The 13,645-nt window shown below is 45.1% G+C and overlaps 1 protein-coding gene across 1 annotated transcript in view; it reads right to left on the reverse strand.

Moving 5' to 3' along the window:
* The window catches only part of RAB8B (RAB8B, member RAS oncogene family), a 38,118-nt gene extending 30,278 nt beyond the window's left edge, over positions 1-7,840 (reverse strand). The window contains exon 1 of the mRNA XM_040413659.1: positions 7,633-7,840. Within this exon, the coding sequence (XP_040269593.1) occupies positions 7,633-7,756 (124 nt within the window). The 5' untranslated portion in view covers positions 7,757-7,840. The remainder of the gene's footprint in view (positions 1-7,632) is intronic.
* Between the last annotated feature and the right edge of the window lie 5,805 nt (positions 7,841-13,645).

Genomic DNA, 13,645 nt, shown 5'->3' on the forward strand with positions numbered 1-13,645 from the left:
ATGATCGGGTCTCCATCCCGATCGTCTCCTAGCAACCGTGCGTGAAAACCGCACCGCATCCGCACTTGCTTGCGGATGCTTGCGATTTTCACTTCTATGGGGCCTGCGTTGCGTGAAAAACGCAGAATATAGAGCATGCTGCGATTTTCACGCAACGCACAAGTGATGCGTGAAAATTACCGCTCAAGTGAACAGCCCCATAGAAATGAATGGGTCAGTATTCAGTGCGGGTGCAATGCGTTCAACTCGCGCATCGCATCCGCGCGGAATACTCGCCCGTGTGAAAGGGGCCTTAGTGGGACTTTGGGGAGCACTGTTACTACAGGGGGACTATCTGTATGGCACTATTATTTATACAGTATAGTGTTTGGGGTCATTGGGGAGCACAATCCGTACAGTATTGAGGGTAGCAGCAGGATAACACTGTTGGAGGATAGGGAGGAGGAGGATGATGATAGAAAAGTGAGGAACTTAAAGTGCCATATTTTATTTTTATCTACTGGGCTACCCCACAAACCATTCTGGGGTGTTTGTGATTCAAGGATATTATGTTTAGGGCATTTTGAGGGTGTGAAATGGGGGCGCGGTTTCTAAAAGAGGGAGTGGCATATGTCCGTAAAAATCTTAGGCTGTCCGTGATTTTTGGTTCAGTTGTCTAGAAAAATTCAAAGAGAAGGTTGGCAACCATGGTCCTTATGTAAAACAGACAGCAATAGATGCTGGAAGCTGTGAATGACTTTCTATGATAAGAGCAGGAGCTTCTTCAGGGTCTTGCATAGTACATACACGTACCAGAAAAATTAAATGGAGTCACCGCTCAACTGGTCTACAAAAGGGGCACCTTATCCTCAGGCTGCCGCTCTCTCCGTTCTTCATGCGTTACTGCAGCTCGCCATTCTCAGACTGCCTACCGCACAGGCCCAGCATAAACATACGAAGGAGTCTGCGCATGTAATGTGCAAAGCCAGTATTGAGATTTGCCGAGTTTGGCATTCTGTTGCAATATGCTGAGGACCCGACAAGGTCACCATGCGTTACATGTGACGATCAGGATTTTACCATTAAGCAAATCTTTCAAGAGCACCTGTCTACCTTCCCGTCATGTCCGTTTTAGTAAATACATTCTCCATGAATCATTGATTCTGGAGCACCTTTTCATATAAACTCCATTGTGTTATTCCTCCTAGAAATGTACGGATAAGCCTACAGCTGGGTGTTACCATTCCCTTGGTGAGAGGAGTGTGATCCCACAGTCTGGTATTGTCAGCATTGTACGCTGGACAGTGTCCGTAATGACTAGTTGTAAATGAATGAATACGTTTATAGTAGGAGTAAAAGAGGAAGTAGAGGCTTACCATAACTAGACTGAAAGCTGTGTGCATGGGTAGGGAAAAGGTCACTATGTGTGATCTACTAAGGAAACAGACCCCCATTACAGAAAATGCTATAATTAAAAGGGGTACCCTATCAAAATCAGTGACCACCTACCCAGAGGAGAGGTGATGTGTGTTTGATTACTGGAACCCCCAACGATTAGGAGAATGAGGTTTCCCGAGACCCCCGTGTGAGATGTGTCACCACCGCTCCAAACGCATCTATGGGACTGCTGAGTAGATCTGTCTGCTACAACCGGCAGTCCCATAGAAGTGAAGGGAGCTGTGATCATGCGTGCACACCAATGCTCCACTTATGCAGGAAGATCCTATTCTTCTGCTACCACTGCTTTAGGCCTCATGCACACGACAGTTGTTTTTTTGCGTCCGCAAATTGTGCGTCCACCAAAAAAAAAAAAAAAACGGATGCGGCATCCGTTTTTTTTTAGAGGATCCGTTTTTTTTCACAGATCCCTGTAATAAATGCCTATCCTTGTCCGCAAATGTGAAAAAAGTAGGACATGCACAATTTTTTTGCTGACGGGAAACACGGACAACGGACGTGGAACACAAACGGATGAACTATCAGCATTTTTTTGCTAACCTATTGAAATGAATAGGTCCCCATACTATCCGCAAAAAAAAAAAAAAAAACACGGAACGGAGGCCGAGAAAAACAACTGTCGTGTGCATGAGGCCTTATTCATAGCAACCCGAGAGCTGCTCTACACATTATTTCTATTTGAAAAGCACTTTACATACAAAATATATATATTTTATCACTCCTTTAAATGTCCAAATGAAATAGGTGCCCGCATTCTTGGTTTTGATCAAGTATCCAAATAATTTTAAAAAAAAATAAAAAAAATAAAAATCAGCAGCACTCCTACAAAGTTTGATGTGCAAAAAAGGTTTGTACACAAACATAGAAGAGGATACTTTATGGTAAGAGCAGTGAGACTATGGAACTCTCTGCCTGAGTTCACTAAAAGAGTTTAAAGAGAGGCCTGAAAGCACTTCTTTAAAAGGGTTGTTCAACGTCTGGGGCCTTTCCAGCAGAGCCCCCAGCATGCCCTGACCTGCAGGGGGAATCCTACTTACCCTCATCCCTCATCCACCGTTATCTCTGGAACACCCTCAGAAATGAATGAAATGCCCAACCAGCTTCTCCGTTCATTTTCAGGGGGATTCACAGTGTACAGAGCCCCCCTTCTCGTGATCAGTGGGATTCCCAGTGGTAATACCCCCATCAATGTAATAGTTATCCCCTATCGTGTGGATACCAGATAGCTTCATATAACAAGAAATCTGCTTAATAGCCTACAAAGTTAATTCACTGCAGGCTATGAAAAAAGCAATCGCTTCTTAAAGTCCTCTTAGAGAACTTAAAATGTAATAATAATAATAAAATAGAGAGATATCTATCTATCTATATATCTATCTGAAAATCAACCCCTTTCCCCGGGTTAAAAATAGAAAAATAATGATCATAGTCAACGCTGTGTCCGAAAACAACTGTACTATTAAAATATAAACGTATTCATCCTGTACGGTTAACAGCGTAACATATAAAAAAAAATAAAAAATAACACACATTCACCTCCCCCCCCCCCCCAAGCTATACACAGCCCAAAATGGTATCAATAAAAACTAAAGATCACCCTGCAAAAAATTAACCTTAACACAGCTCCATAAATACACACATTATATATATATATATATATATATATATATATACACACACACACACACATACATACACACAGACATACATACACACACACACACCTCAAAAAAATAAAGGGAACACAAAAATAACACATCCAGGATCTGAATTAATTAAATATTCTTCTGAAATACTTTGTTCTTTACATAGTTTAATGTGCTGACAACAAAATCACACAAAAAAAATAAAATAAATGGAAATCAAATTTTTCAACCCATGGAGGTCTGGATTTGGAGTCACACTCAAAATTAAAGTGGAAAAACACACTACAGGCTGATCCAACTTTGATGTAATGTCCTTAAAAAACAAGTCAAAATGAGGCTCAGTAGTGTGTGTGGCCTCCACGTGCCTGTATGACCTCCCTACAACGCCTGTGCATGCTCCTGATGAGGTGGCGGACGGTCTCCTGAGGGATCTCCTCCCAGACCTGGACTAAAGCATCTGCCAACTCCTGGACAGTCTGTGGTGCAATGTGACGTTGGTGGATAGAGCGAGACATGATGTCCCAGATGTGCTCAATTGGATTCAGGTCTGGGGAACGGGCGGGCCAGTCCATAGCATCAATGCCTTCGTCTTGCAGGAACTGCTGACACACTCCAGCCACATGAGGTCTAGCATTGTCTTGCATTAGGAGGAACCCAGGGCCAACCGCACTAGCATATGGTCTCACAAGGGGTCTGAGGATCTCATCTCGGTACCTAATGGCAGTCAGGCTACCTCTGACGAGCACATGGAGGGCTGTGCGGCCCTCCAAAGAAATGCCACCCCACACCATTACTGACCCAATGCCAAACCGGTCATGCCGGAGGATGTTGCAGGCAGCAGAACGTTCTCCACGGCGTCTCCAGACTCTGTCACGTCTGTCACATGTGCTCAGTGTGAACCTGCTTTTATCTGTGAAGAGCACAGGGCGCCAGTGGCGAATTTGCCAATCTTGGTGTTCTCTGGCAAATGCCAAACGTCCTGCACGGTGTTGGGCTGTAAGCACAACCCCCACCTGTCGACGTCGGGCCCTCATATCACCCTCATGGAGTCTGTTTCTGACCGTTTGAGCAGACACATGCACATTTGTGGACTGCTGAAGGTCATTTTGCAGGGCTCTGGCAGTGCTCCTCCTGTTCCTCCTTGCACAAAGGCGGAGGTAGCGGTCCTGCTGCTGGGTTGTTGCCCTTCTACAGCCTCCTCCACGTCTCCTTATGTACTGGCCTGTCTCCTGGTAGCGCCTCCATGCTCTGGACACTACGCTGACAGACACAGCAAACCTTCTTGCCACAGCTCGCATTGATGTGCCATCCTGGATAAGCTGCACTACCTGAGCCACTTGTGTGGGTTGTAGACTCCGTCTCATGCTAGCACTAGAGTGAAAGCACCGCCAGCATTCAAAAGTGACCAAAACATCAGCCAGGAAGCATAGGAACTGAGAAGTGATCTGTGGTCACCACCTGCAGAACCACTCCTTTATTGGGGGTGTCTTGCTAATTGCCTATAATTTCCACCTGTTGTCTATCCCATTTGCACAACAGCATGTGAAATTGATTGTCACTCAGTGTTGCTTCCTAAGTGGACAGTTTGATTTCACAGAAGTGTGATTGACTTGGAGTTACATTGTGTCGTTTAAGTGTTCCCTTTATTTTTTTGAGCAGTGTATATGTGTAATAATATAATAATATATATATATATATACACATACACATACACACATACACACAAAATGATGGCGGTCAGAATATGGCGATGCAGATTAAAAAAATAATAAACACATTGGAACATTTTTTGTAAGTATAACACACAAGAAAAACTACTGTATTTTTCTCCCTATGTTTTAGAGGAGGAAAATAAGAAAAATTGTATTTTTCATCAGACCTCAGCTCAGACCCCCAATGTTAAAAAGACCCCCAATCAGACGAAAAGTAAATCAACTCATCTCATCTGTTCCGGATGCCGCTGCCACTCTCGAGGTCCAGAGCACTTCCTCCCTCTTGTCTCTAAGGGTCCTATTAGAGCGCACAATTTTCAGGAACAAGGGTACATAAAAACACTTGCTCCCGATAATTTGCCCACTAAATTGTGCCACCAATCAGCCATACATGCTTGTCGGCTACTTTGCCTCGTTCATTCGAACGAAAGATACACGATTATCGGCAGTACATCTACCTGTGTAATCAGAGATGTGTTGCCGATAAATCAATAGAATTGAATGAGTTTAGTGGTGTAAATAGCAAATTTCTAAATGAATTCATTTAAAGGATAACTGTCACATTTAGACCCCAATTAAAATTTTCATATATGTAGTTAGTAATAACATGATATTCCAGAATCAGTTACTATTAGACTGACTTACCCCATATTTAATAAGATTCAGCCATTAGCAACCAGTCTGCATAAAACTGCAATTTCACCATTCAGTTAATATGGCCGCCACTGCCCTCACCCTGAGGCTAATCCCGCCTGCCCTTACTAGCCAGTAACAATAGCCCCCCAAAAGTGTCAGTAACCAGAGCCCTCCCCCTAAAGGGTTAATCCCCTGCAGCACAAAGGAGGGCTGCTGGGGAGGACCTGGCTTTAATCATTTACTTACAGTTCCTTCTATGAAGGAAGGACCATGCCTAGCAACCCTATTTTAAGCACAGGTAAAAGTAGGCAGTATAGGGAACAAAACTGTGGAATTAAGGGGTAATTGAATACACAGTGAAAAGTTGAAATAGGGCCACCAAGGAGATATTAATCACCACAATCCAATACTCAAAAAAATAAATAAATACAACAGTTATCCTTTAAAAAAAAAAATCTGCCTGCATCCACCTGAAAAAAAAAGCTGTAAAGTCATGGCCACTAGGGGTCTCACTTCCTCCTAAGTTGCAGTCTACTGTTAGGCAAGAATGGCCCATAGTTACAGAGACAGAAGAAGGCAGAGGAAGTGTCAGAGTTAGCTGAGATCCTGAGCCTGATAAAAGAACTGCTTCTGCACTGCTTCTGAACATCACAGGAATCTCCTGCCTTTCTGTAAGTGTCATCTCTCCCTCCTTATCTGTCCTCGGAGCTTCAGAGCTGAAAACAAACATAGTGGGAAGTAAGGGAAAGGAGGTCACAGCAGTACAGTGCTGGCAGATTCCTCAGAAGGGAGACGCCCCCTGCTTCTGATTGAAATGCATCTACACACACAACACCCAACTAAGGAGCTAAACTATCAGCGGTGCACGAAGCAATAGAAGCGAACATCTACAGCTGCAGTGATGCCGCCAGAGAACCGGATTGGGACTCTGCTGGTAACACAGTTCTCTGATCCAGTTGAAATTTCAACCACTGGATCTGGAGAACTGGCTGAATCCCATGCTTTGTTATTAGATAACCGGCACAAAGTGAATTCGAAAGCACCAGTCACAGTTAGAAAAAACGTGAACCTTTGTGACAGAATGGCACAATATTTTTAACAAAGGCCAATTGAAAATATGATTTTTAGCCAAAAATGAGTAAAATGCATTCATAACAAAAATTGCCTCCAAAGGTGTACAAAGCCTTTAACTCTTCGTTTTCTCCTATCATGGCTTTGGAGCAGATTACTCAACTTACAACGGTTGTCCTGGAACCAATTGACATGGTAACTTGAGGGAGCACTGCAAATCCTCGTTAGATATATCCTTATGCTGCGCTGCGTATACACATTGAGGCTGTAAGTCACAAGCTGCGTGGAAGAGAGCGCCGGGCTCTTTGTGCCTCCCCATAATTCTTCCGAATTCAATCACCAAAAATTTGAATTCTAGGTAATAATCTTTTTTGTTTTTGCAATTACGCTGTCGCGCTCGCCTGTCTGTCCTCTTTGCCAAACGAGCAAATTCTGGCTGATGGTTTACACGGCCAGTGACTGGGAACGCTTGCGCGATGTGGAGAATGTTTCCGCCCTAATGGGTGTAAGGCTCATTAATAAGCACTAACCACACAAATCTGCCGCCATAGCGTTCATACAGGAAGGTACATGAACTTTCATACGGCTTTGCATTTAGTCACGTAAAGCAGAGCATCCAAACAATCTTTCACTCGCCCCTCGCCTGCCTGTGGCGGGAAGCGTGGGCGAGATTGACAGCAGGTCACCAGGCAAGATGGATATCACACTGATCAGCGCTGGAGGCGGTATACACTCTTGTACATAATATACACTAGCACAGTATTGTGGAGACGTGCTTATACCCTCCCACCAGTTTAGGTGCCCAGCTCCCCTGCCATCACCTGGCATAACTAGTACACAGAGCTGCAGTACTGCCTGCTCCATACAAGCAGTGGGGGGCAGTTAAAGTTTACATACAGCCCTGGGCCCAGGCAAGTGGTAAAGCTTCCATCTGCCCCCCTGCCTGGTAACACAGCTGGCAGCGATCACACAGGGGTTGTCCATGAGGGGCAGACGCTATGGCACAGGGTAAAGGCCAGGAGGCAAGCAGAGGGCACCCAGCGCTTAGAATGGCTCAGCACAAGCGCAGGGAGATAGTCTTAGCCCTAGGATGGGAGGAAGTGAGCAGTGGGTGTGGCGAGGGCACTGACCGATGGTGGAGATAAAGGTGGTGTTAAAGGCGTCCTCGCTGAACCTGAAGAGCAGGCACGTCTTCCCGACCCCGCTGTCCCCGATCAGCAGCAGTTTGAACAGGTAGTCGTACGTCTTCGCCATCTTCACACTTTCCTCGCAGAGAACAGGAGCCACCGCCGGCCCGCGGGGACCGCTCGCACCAATAGAATGCTTAGCCTGGACACCCTGCCCGTGACGTCACTTTTCCTTCCACCTAAGGGCCAATAACAGTCTAAGGGCGGGGCTCCTCAGGCTTTGTCACCCCGGAGACGGGTGACGCGCCCATACTATCCTCGCCTCTCTCGCTAATTCGTTCGTGAAGTATCTTGGGAAATGTAGTATGTAGCCTAACTGACGGACAGACACGCCCCTTACCATCTGTGGCGCTGCATCATGACGAAGAGGCTCATGGGATGTGTAGTCTTAGCAGCCATTGGGCGGCGTGCACACACATAGTCAGTGAGCAGAAGTGCAGCCGTATGAATATTCTTGGGCCGTTATGCACAGGCATACTTTTCATTTTACTGTATAGGAAAGCGAAGAAGTTTCCTATACATTGAGCAGCTGGAAAAAAGCAAAACATTGGGGGAGGTTTATAAAAAACTGGTGTATAGGAAAACTGGTTTAGTTGCCCATGGCAACCAATCAGATTCTACCTTTCATTTTTCAGAGCTCCTTCAGAAAATGAAAGGTGTAATCTGATTGGTTGCTAGGGGCAACTAAGCCAGTCTTCCTTTGCATCAGGTTTGATAAATCTTCCCCATTGTACGGTATACTTTTTTTTATCAGTGGGGTTAGCCTTTACATGTGAAAGAAAGCTGTTTCTGGTGAATATGAAGCCTGAGGAGGGGGCACAGGAGCCTGCCAGGAATCATGGGGGGGGGGGGGGGGGGGGTGAGAGGTGTATGTGCCCCCCAAGAAGAAGGGAAGTGGTGAATTTAGCTATGATAGCTGAAATGTCTAGAGGGGTAGCATGTCCTGACCATATGACTGGTGATGTCAGCAAGTCCAGGGTCGTAGGATGTCAGAGAATGGCGAACCCGCACCTATACTTAGAATGGAGCCCGCAAAGTGCCAGAGGGTGCACCGCCCGCCATTCATTCCTATGGGAGCACTGAAAATAGCTGAGCAGCACGCTCTGCTATGTTCAGAAGTCCCATTGAAATGAATGGGAAGTGCGCCGCTCAAGCACACCCACCGCTCTATTCACTTGCATGGGGCTGACAGAAATAGCTGAACCAGCGCTCGGCTATGTATTTCTGTTCCTCTACCCCCTTATAGGTGTAGACGAACAAAAATAACAGAAGTTCCAGATTCAGCACATAACTGACAGGAACCGAGCCAAACAGACCCCATTGACTTTAATGGGATCGTTTAGGTTTCCGTGCGGGAGAATGTGTTTTTAGCAGAGAAGAAAGTCCTGGATGCAGGACTTTTTTCTCTGCTATTTGTAACAAATGGAGCCTAAGCAGTTAGCATGATCCTTCTGTGGCTTGCACAGCTGCACAGTATTCTGCCACACAGCGGATGCGTCCCAACCACAGGATGGCCACGCCATGTGGCCATTCCCTCTTTTGTAGCACTTTTGATTGATTTTGTCTTTTTCAAGTGACAATGTCACTTTACTACAGCTGTCATTCAAAAGTGCTAAAAAAAAATCTGGACATAACCCCAGGTCCGGGGTTTGATAGATGCTCTCCTCATAAGCTTTAGTTAGGCCCCTTTCAGACGAGCAAGTTCTAAGCATCGCACTCGCAGCATGACTATGCAGCAGCTCCCGTCCTGACCTCCCAGCACTGCCGGGTTCTCATAGCATTATATTCATTTATGATGCTATGTAACCCTTAGAGGTCTGTGATGTATTGTATAATAGTGACATAATGCTGTCAGTTTTATCCAATACATTTCAGAACTGTAACGGTTACATAGCATCATAAATCAATATAATGCTATGCGATCCTATCAGTGCTACGTAGGTCAGGACGGGAGCTCTCGCAGACACACTCTGCGAGTTCAATGCATTAAACTCACTTGTGTGAAACCAGCACAAGGCCTCTTTCAGTTGTTAATAAATCACAGAATCAATGGGGGTCATTTACAAAGCACACCACACCTGGTTTAGGTAAAAAAAAGTCGCAAACCCCTTTAGGGCTCTTTTTAACACGAGCGGATGCCGTGCGGGAGCAGAGACACGGAGCAGTAACATGATTGATAATGCTCTGTGCCTCTCTGTGATCTCTTTACTACAAAATCACGGTGACAACTTTATCTCACTGTGATTTTAAAGTAAAAAGATCACAGAGAGGCAAGAAGCATTATCAATCATGTTACTGCTCCGTGTCTCTGCTGTCCATAGCGCGGCTTGGCACTCTTTCACGCAGCGGATTACCGCCACGGCATCCGCTCATGTGGATGAGCCCTTATGCAACTTTTTTTATTGCCTGTGCAGCATTATTCTGACGCACATCCGGATTTTGGCCCCCGGCAAATTTACCTTCTTCTAGAAATAGACATAAAAGTGGAATAAAAACGACTCTAGTCAGGGACAGTGGTTTTCACTCTGGGTGCACAGACTGGCGGAGGTGTGCCTAATTTATAAAGAGGCACATGCCTCATCTTAAAGCCTCATTCACACGTCCGTGCTCAAATCTGTGAGCAGGTGGTCAGTGATGCATCCGTGAAGCTGTCCGTGAAGGATCCATGTTGCGTCCGTGTGTCAATTTTTTGTTGTCCGTGTTGCGTCCGTGTTTCATTGACACTGAACAGCTGAAAAATTATTTTTACAGCATCTCTTCTGATCCATGAAACATCCGTGATTTTCACGACCCATAGACTATAATGGGCGTGATGAATCCATGAACACGGACAAAATAGAGCATGCATCCGTGCTAAAAACACGAATCCACGGACCGTGCTAAAACACTGATGTCTGAATACACACATTAAAATAAATGGGGCCGTGTGCTGTCCGTGGAGAACACGTACAGCACACATCCGTGAAACGCTGATGTGTGAATGAGGCTTAAATCAGGCGAATCCTCCAGCAACACAGGAGGGAAACATGCCTATTTTTGTGCCTGTTTTGCTGTCGTTACAAAGTTAAATTTTCTCCCATTTAGGCCTCATGCACATGGCCGTTGCCCAGCTGTGGTCGTATTGCGGCCCGCAGAATGTGGGTCCGCAATATGCGGGCACCAGCCGTGTGCTCTCTGCATCACAGATGCGGACCCATTCACTTGAATGTTTTATTTTTTTGCGGTGCGGATGGATCATGGACCCATTCAAGTTGAATGGGTCTCGATCCATCCCGACCACCACATGGACTTTGCCCGTGCATTGGGGACCTCACATTGCGGTCCTCATTGCACGGAACGGCCGCACAACGGCCGTGTGCATGAGGCCTTATCGTGTGAATCTATTTGTGTTGATAAATCCGTCTGTTGCCATTATTTTTGGATTGTTTTAAGGTGTGCCATAATTTCTAGCTGTAATTTATGTCTGCTGTGGCTTTTGAAAGTCGCAGATCTAATGGATTAGAAAGTTCAATTTTTGCCTGAAAAGTCGCAAAGTAAACTGAAAAGTCATATCCATTAGTTTTGCGACTTTTTAACTTAAACAAAGTTGCAAAAGATCAGACTAAGGGTACTTTCACACTTGCGTTTTTCTTTTCCGGCGTTGAGTTCCGTCCTAGGGGCTCAAATCCGGAAAAGAACTGATCAGTTTTATCCCCATGCATTCTGAATGGAGAGTCCGTCCTTCAGGATGCATCAGGATGGCTCCGCTTCAGTCTTTTCGACGTTTCCGTCGAAATGAAAAACCGTAGCATGCATAATTTTCTTCTCCGTCTCAAAAGCCGTATCATTAGCCGTAACGCCGGATCCGTCCTTAAGTCCCATTGATTTGTATTAAGGACGGATCCGACTTTAAATCTTCCGGAGAATGACGCATCGACTGATCCGGATATCCTGTCTGCGCCTGCGTCGGATAGAGGAGGAGCAAGTTTCGCGCCATCCTGTCTGGATCCAGCCTGCGAGGGAGTCGGGTGCAAGCCATAGAAGGTGAGTATATCTTGTATTATGACTGAAATAACTCATATAAACAGCTCCTATGTACTTATTCATAGGAGCTATAAGTACATAGGAGCTGTCAGTACCCAGTGCATGTTAGGAGTAGTAGTCCTGTCTACTGCTACTCCTAGCATCCACTGTGTACTTATATTAACTGCATACCCCTATGTACTGTAGCATGGGGGTTGCAGGTTATATAACTACCCAGTGCATGTTAGGAGTAGTAGTCCTGTCTACTGCTACTCCTAGCATCCACTGTGTACTTATATTAACTGCATACCCCTATGTACTGTAGCATGGGGGTTGCAGGTTATATAACTACCCAGTGCATGTTAGGAGTAGTAGTCCTGTCTGCTGCTACTCCTAGCATCCACTGTGTACTTATATTAACTGCATACCCCTATGTACTGTAGCATGGGGGTTGCAGGTAATATAACTACCCAGTGCATGTTAGGAGTAGTAGTCCTGTCTACTGCTACTCCTAGCATCCACTGTGTACTTATATTAACTGCATACCCCTATGTACTGTAGCATGGGGGTTGCAGGTAATATAACTACCCAGTGCATGTTAGGAGTAGTAGTCCTGTCTACTGCTACTCCTAGCATCCACTGTGTACTTATATTAACTGCATACCCCTATGTACTGTGGCATGGGGGTTGCAGGTAATATAACTACCCAGTGCATGTTAGGAGTAGTAGTCCTGTCTACTGCTACTCCTAGCATCCACTGTGTACTTATATTAACTGCATACCCCTATGTACTGTAGCATGGGGGTTGCAGGTTATATAACTACCCAGTGCATGTTAGGAGTAGTAGTCCTGTCTGCTGCTACTCCAAGCATCCACTGTGTACTTATATTAACTGCATACCCCTATGTACTGTAGCATGGGGGTTGCAGGTAATATAACTACCCAGTGCATGTTAGGAGTAGTAGTCCTGTCTACTGCTACTCCTAGCATCCACTGTGTACTTATATTAACTGCATACCCCTATGTACTGTGGCATAGGGGTTGCAGGTAATATAACTACCCAGTGCATGTTAGGAGTAGTAGTCCTGTCTGCTGCTACTCCTAGCATCCACTGTGTACTTATATTAACTGCATACCCCTATGTACTGTGGCATAGGGGTTGCAGGTAATATAATAGGAGTAGTATTTTTTCGTTCAACAATATGACAACCTGTCAAATATTTTTTTTTGACTGATCAAAAAAAAAAATTAGCCAGCCAGCCAGCCAGCCAGCAGCCTGCCAGCCAGCCAGCCAGATAGCCAGCCAGCCAGCAGCCTGCCAGCCAGCCAGCCAGATAGCCAGCCAGCAGCCTGCCAGCCAGCCAGCCAGCCAGCCAGAAAAAAAATATGACCAGTAAGTATTTTTTTCGTCGGTATGTCTGTTTATTAAAGTTCGAATATTCACCTTTTTTTTTTTTTTTTTAAAGGCACATCTTCTTCTGCGAGCGAGGCCGGGAGCTCTCCTCCACGATCACGACACCTCCAGGATGTGGTATGTAAAGTTCCTTAGCATTCCAAACTGTATATTTCTTTTATTATTACATTAATTATTTTTTTCTTTGTTTATCAGTCAGACTCTATGGAGGAGAGTTCTCCTGCTCAAGCCAGAACCAGAGGAAGAGGGGAGGAGGAAGTTGGGGGTGGAGGAGAAACGGTTTGTTAATTTTTAGTTTATATTTTTCAAAATTTTTTATGCCTGTATTTTTTTTTAATATATATATATATATATATATATATATATATAAAATCACAAATACCGCAGCAGCACAATCAGACCACGTGCACTGGCTGAAATTCCTCACAGAGGTAGGCTTCTCCCCCACGATACGTACTCAACAAATGACGAGGCAGCACTTCCAGCTTTTGGTGACAGGTTGATGACCCCAAAAAATTTTTTGCAGCAATGTTTCGGCCT

The sequence above is a fragment of the Bufo bufo genome, chromosome 1, assembly GCF_905171765.1.
Source record: "Bufo bufo chromosome 1, aBufBuf1.1, whole genome shotgun sequence".
NCBI classification, from domain to species: Eukaryota; Metazoa; Chordata; class Amphibia; order Anura; family Bufonidae; genus Bufo; species Bufo bufo.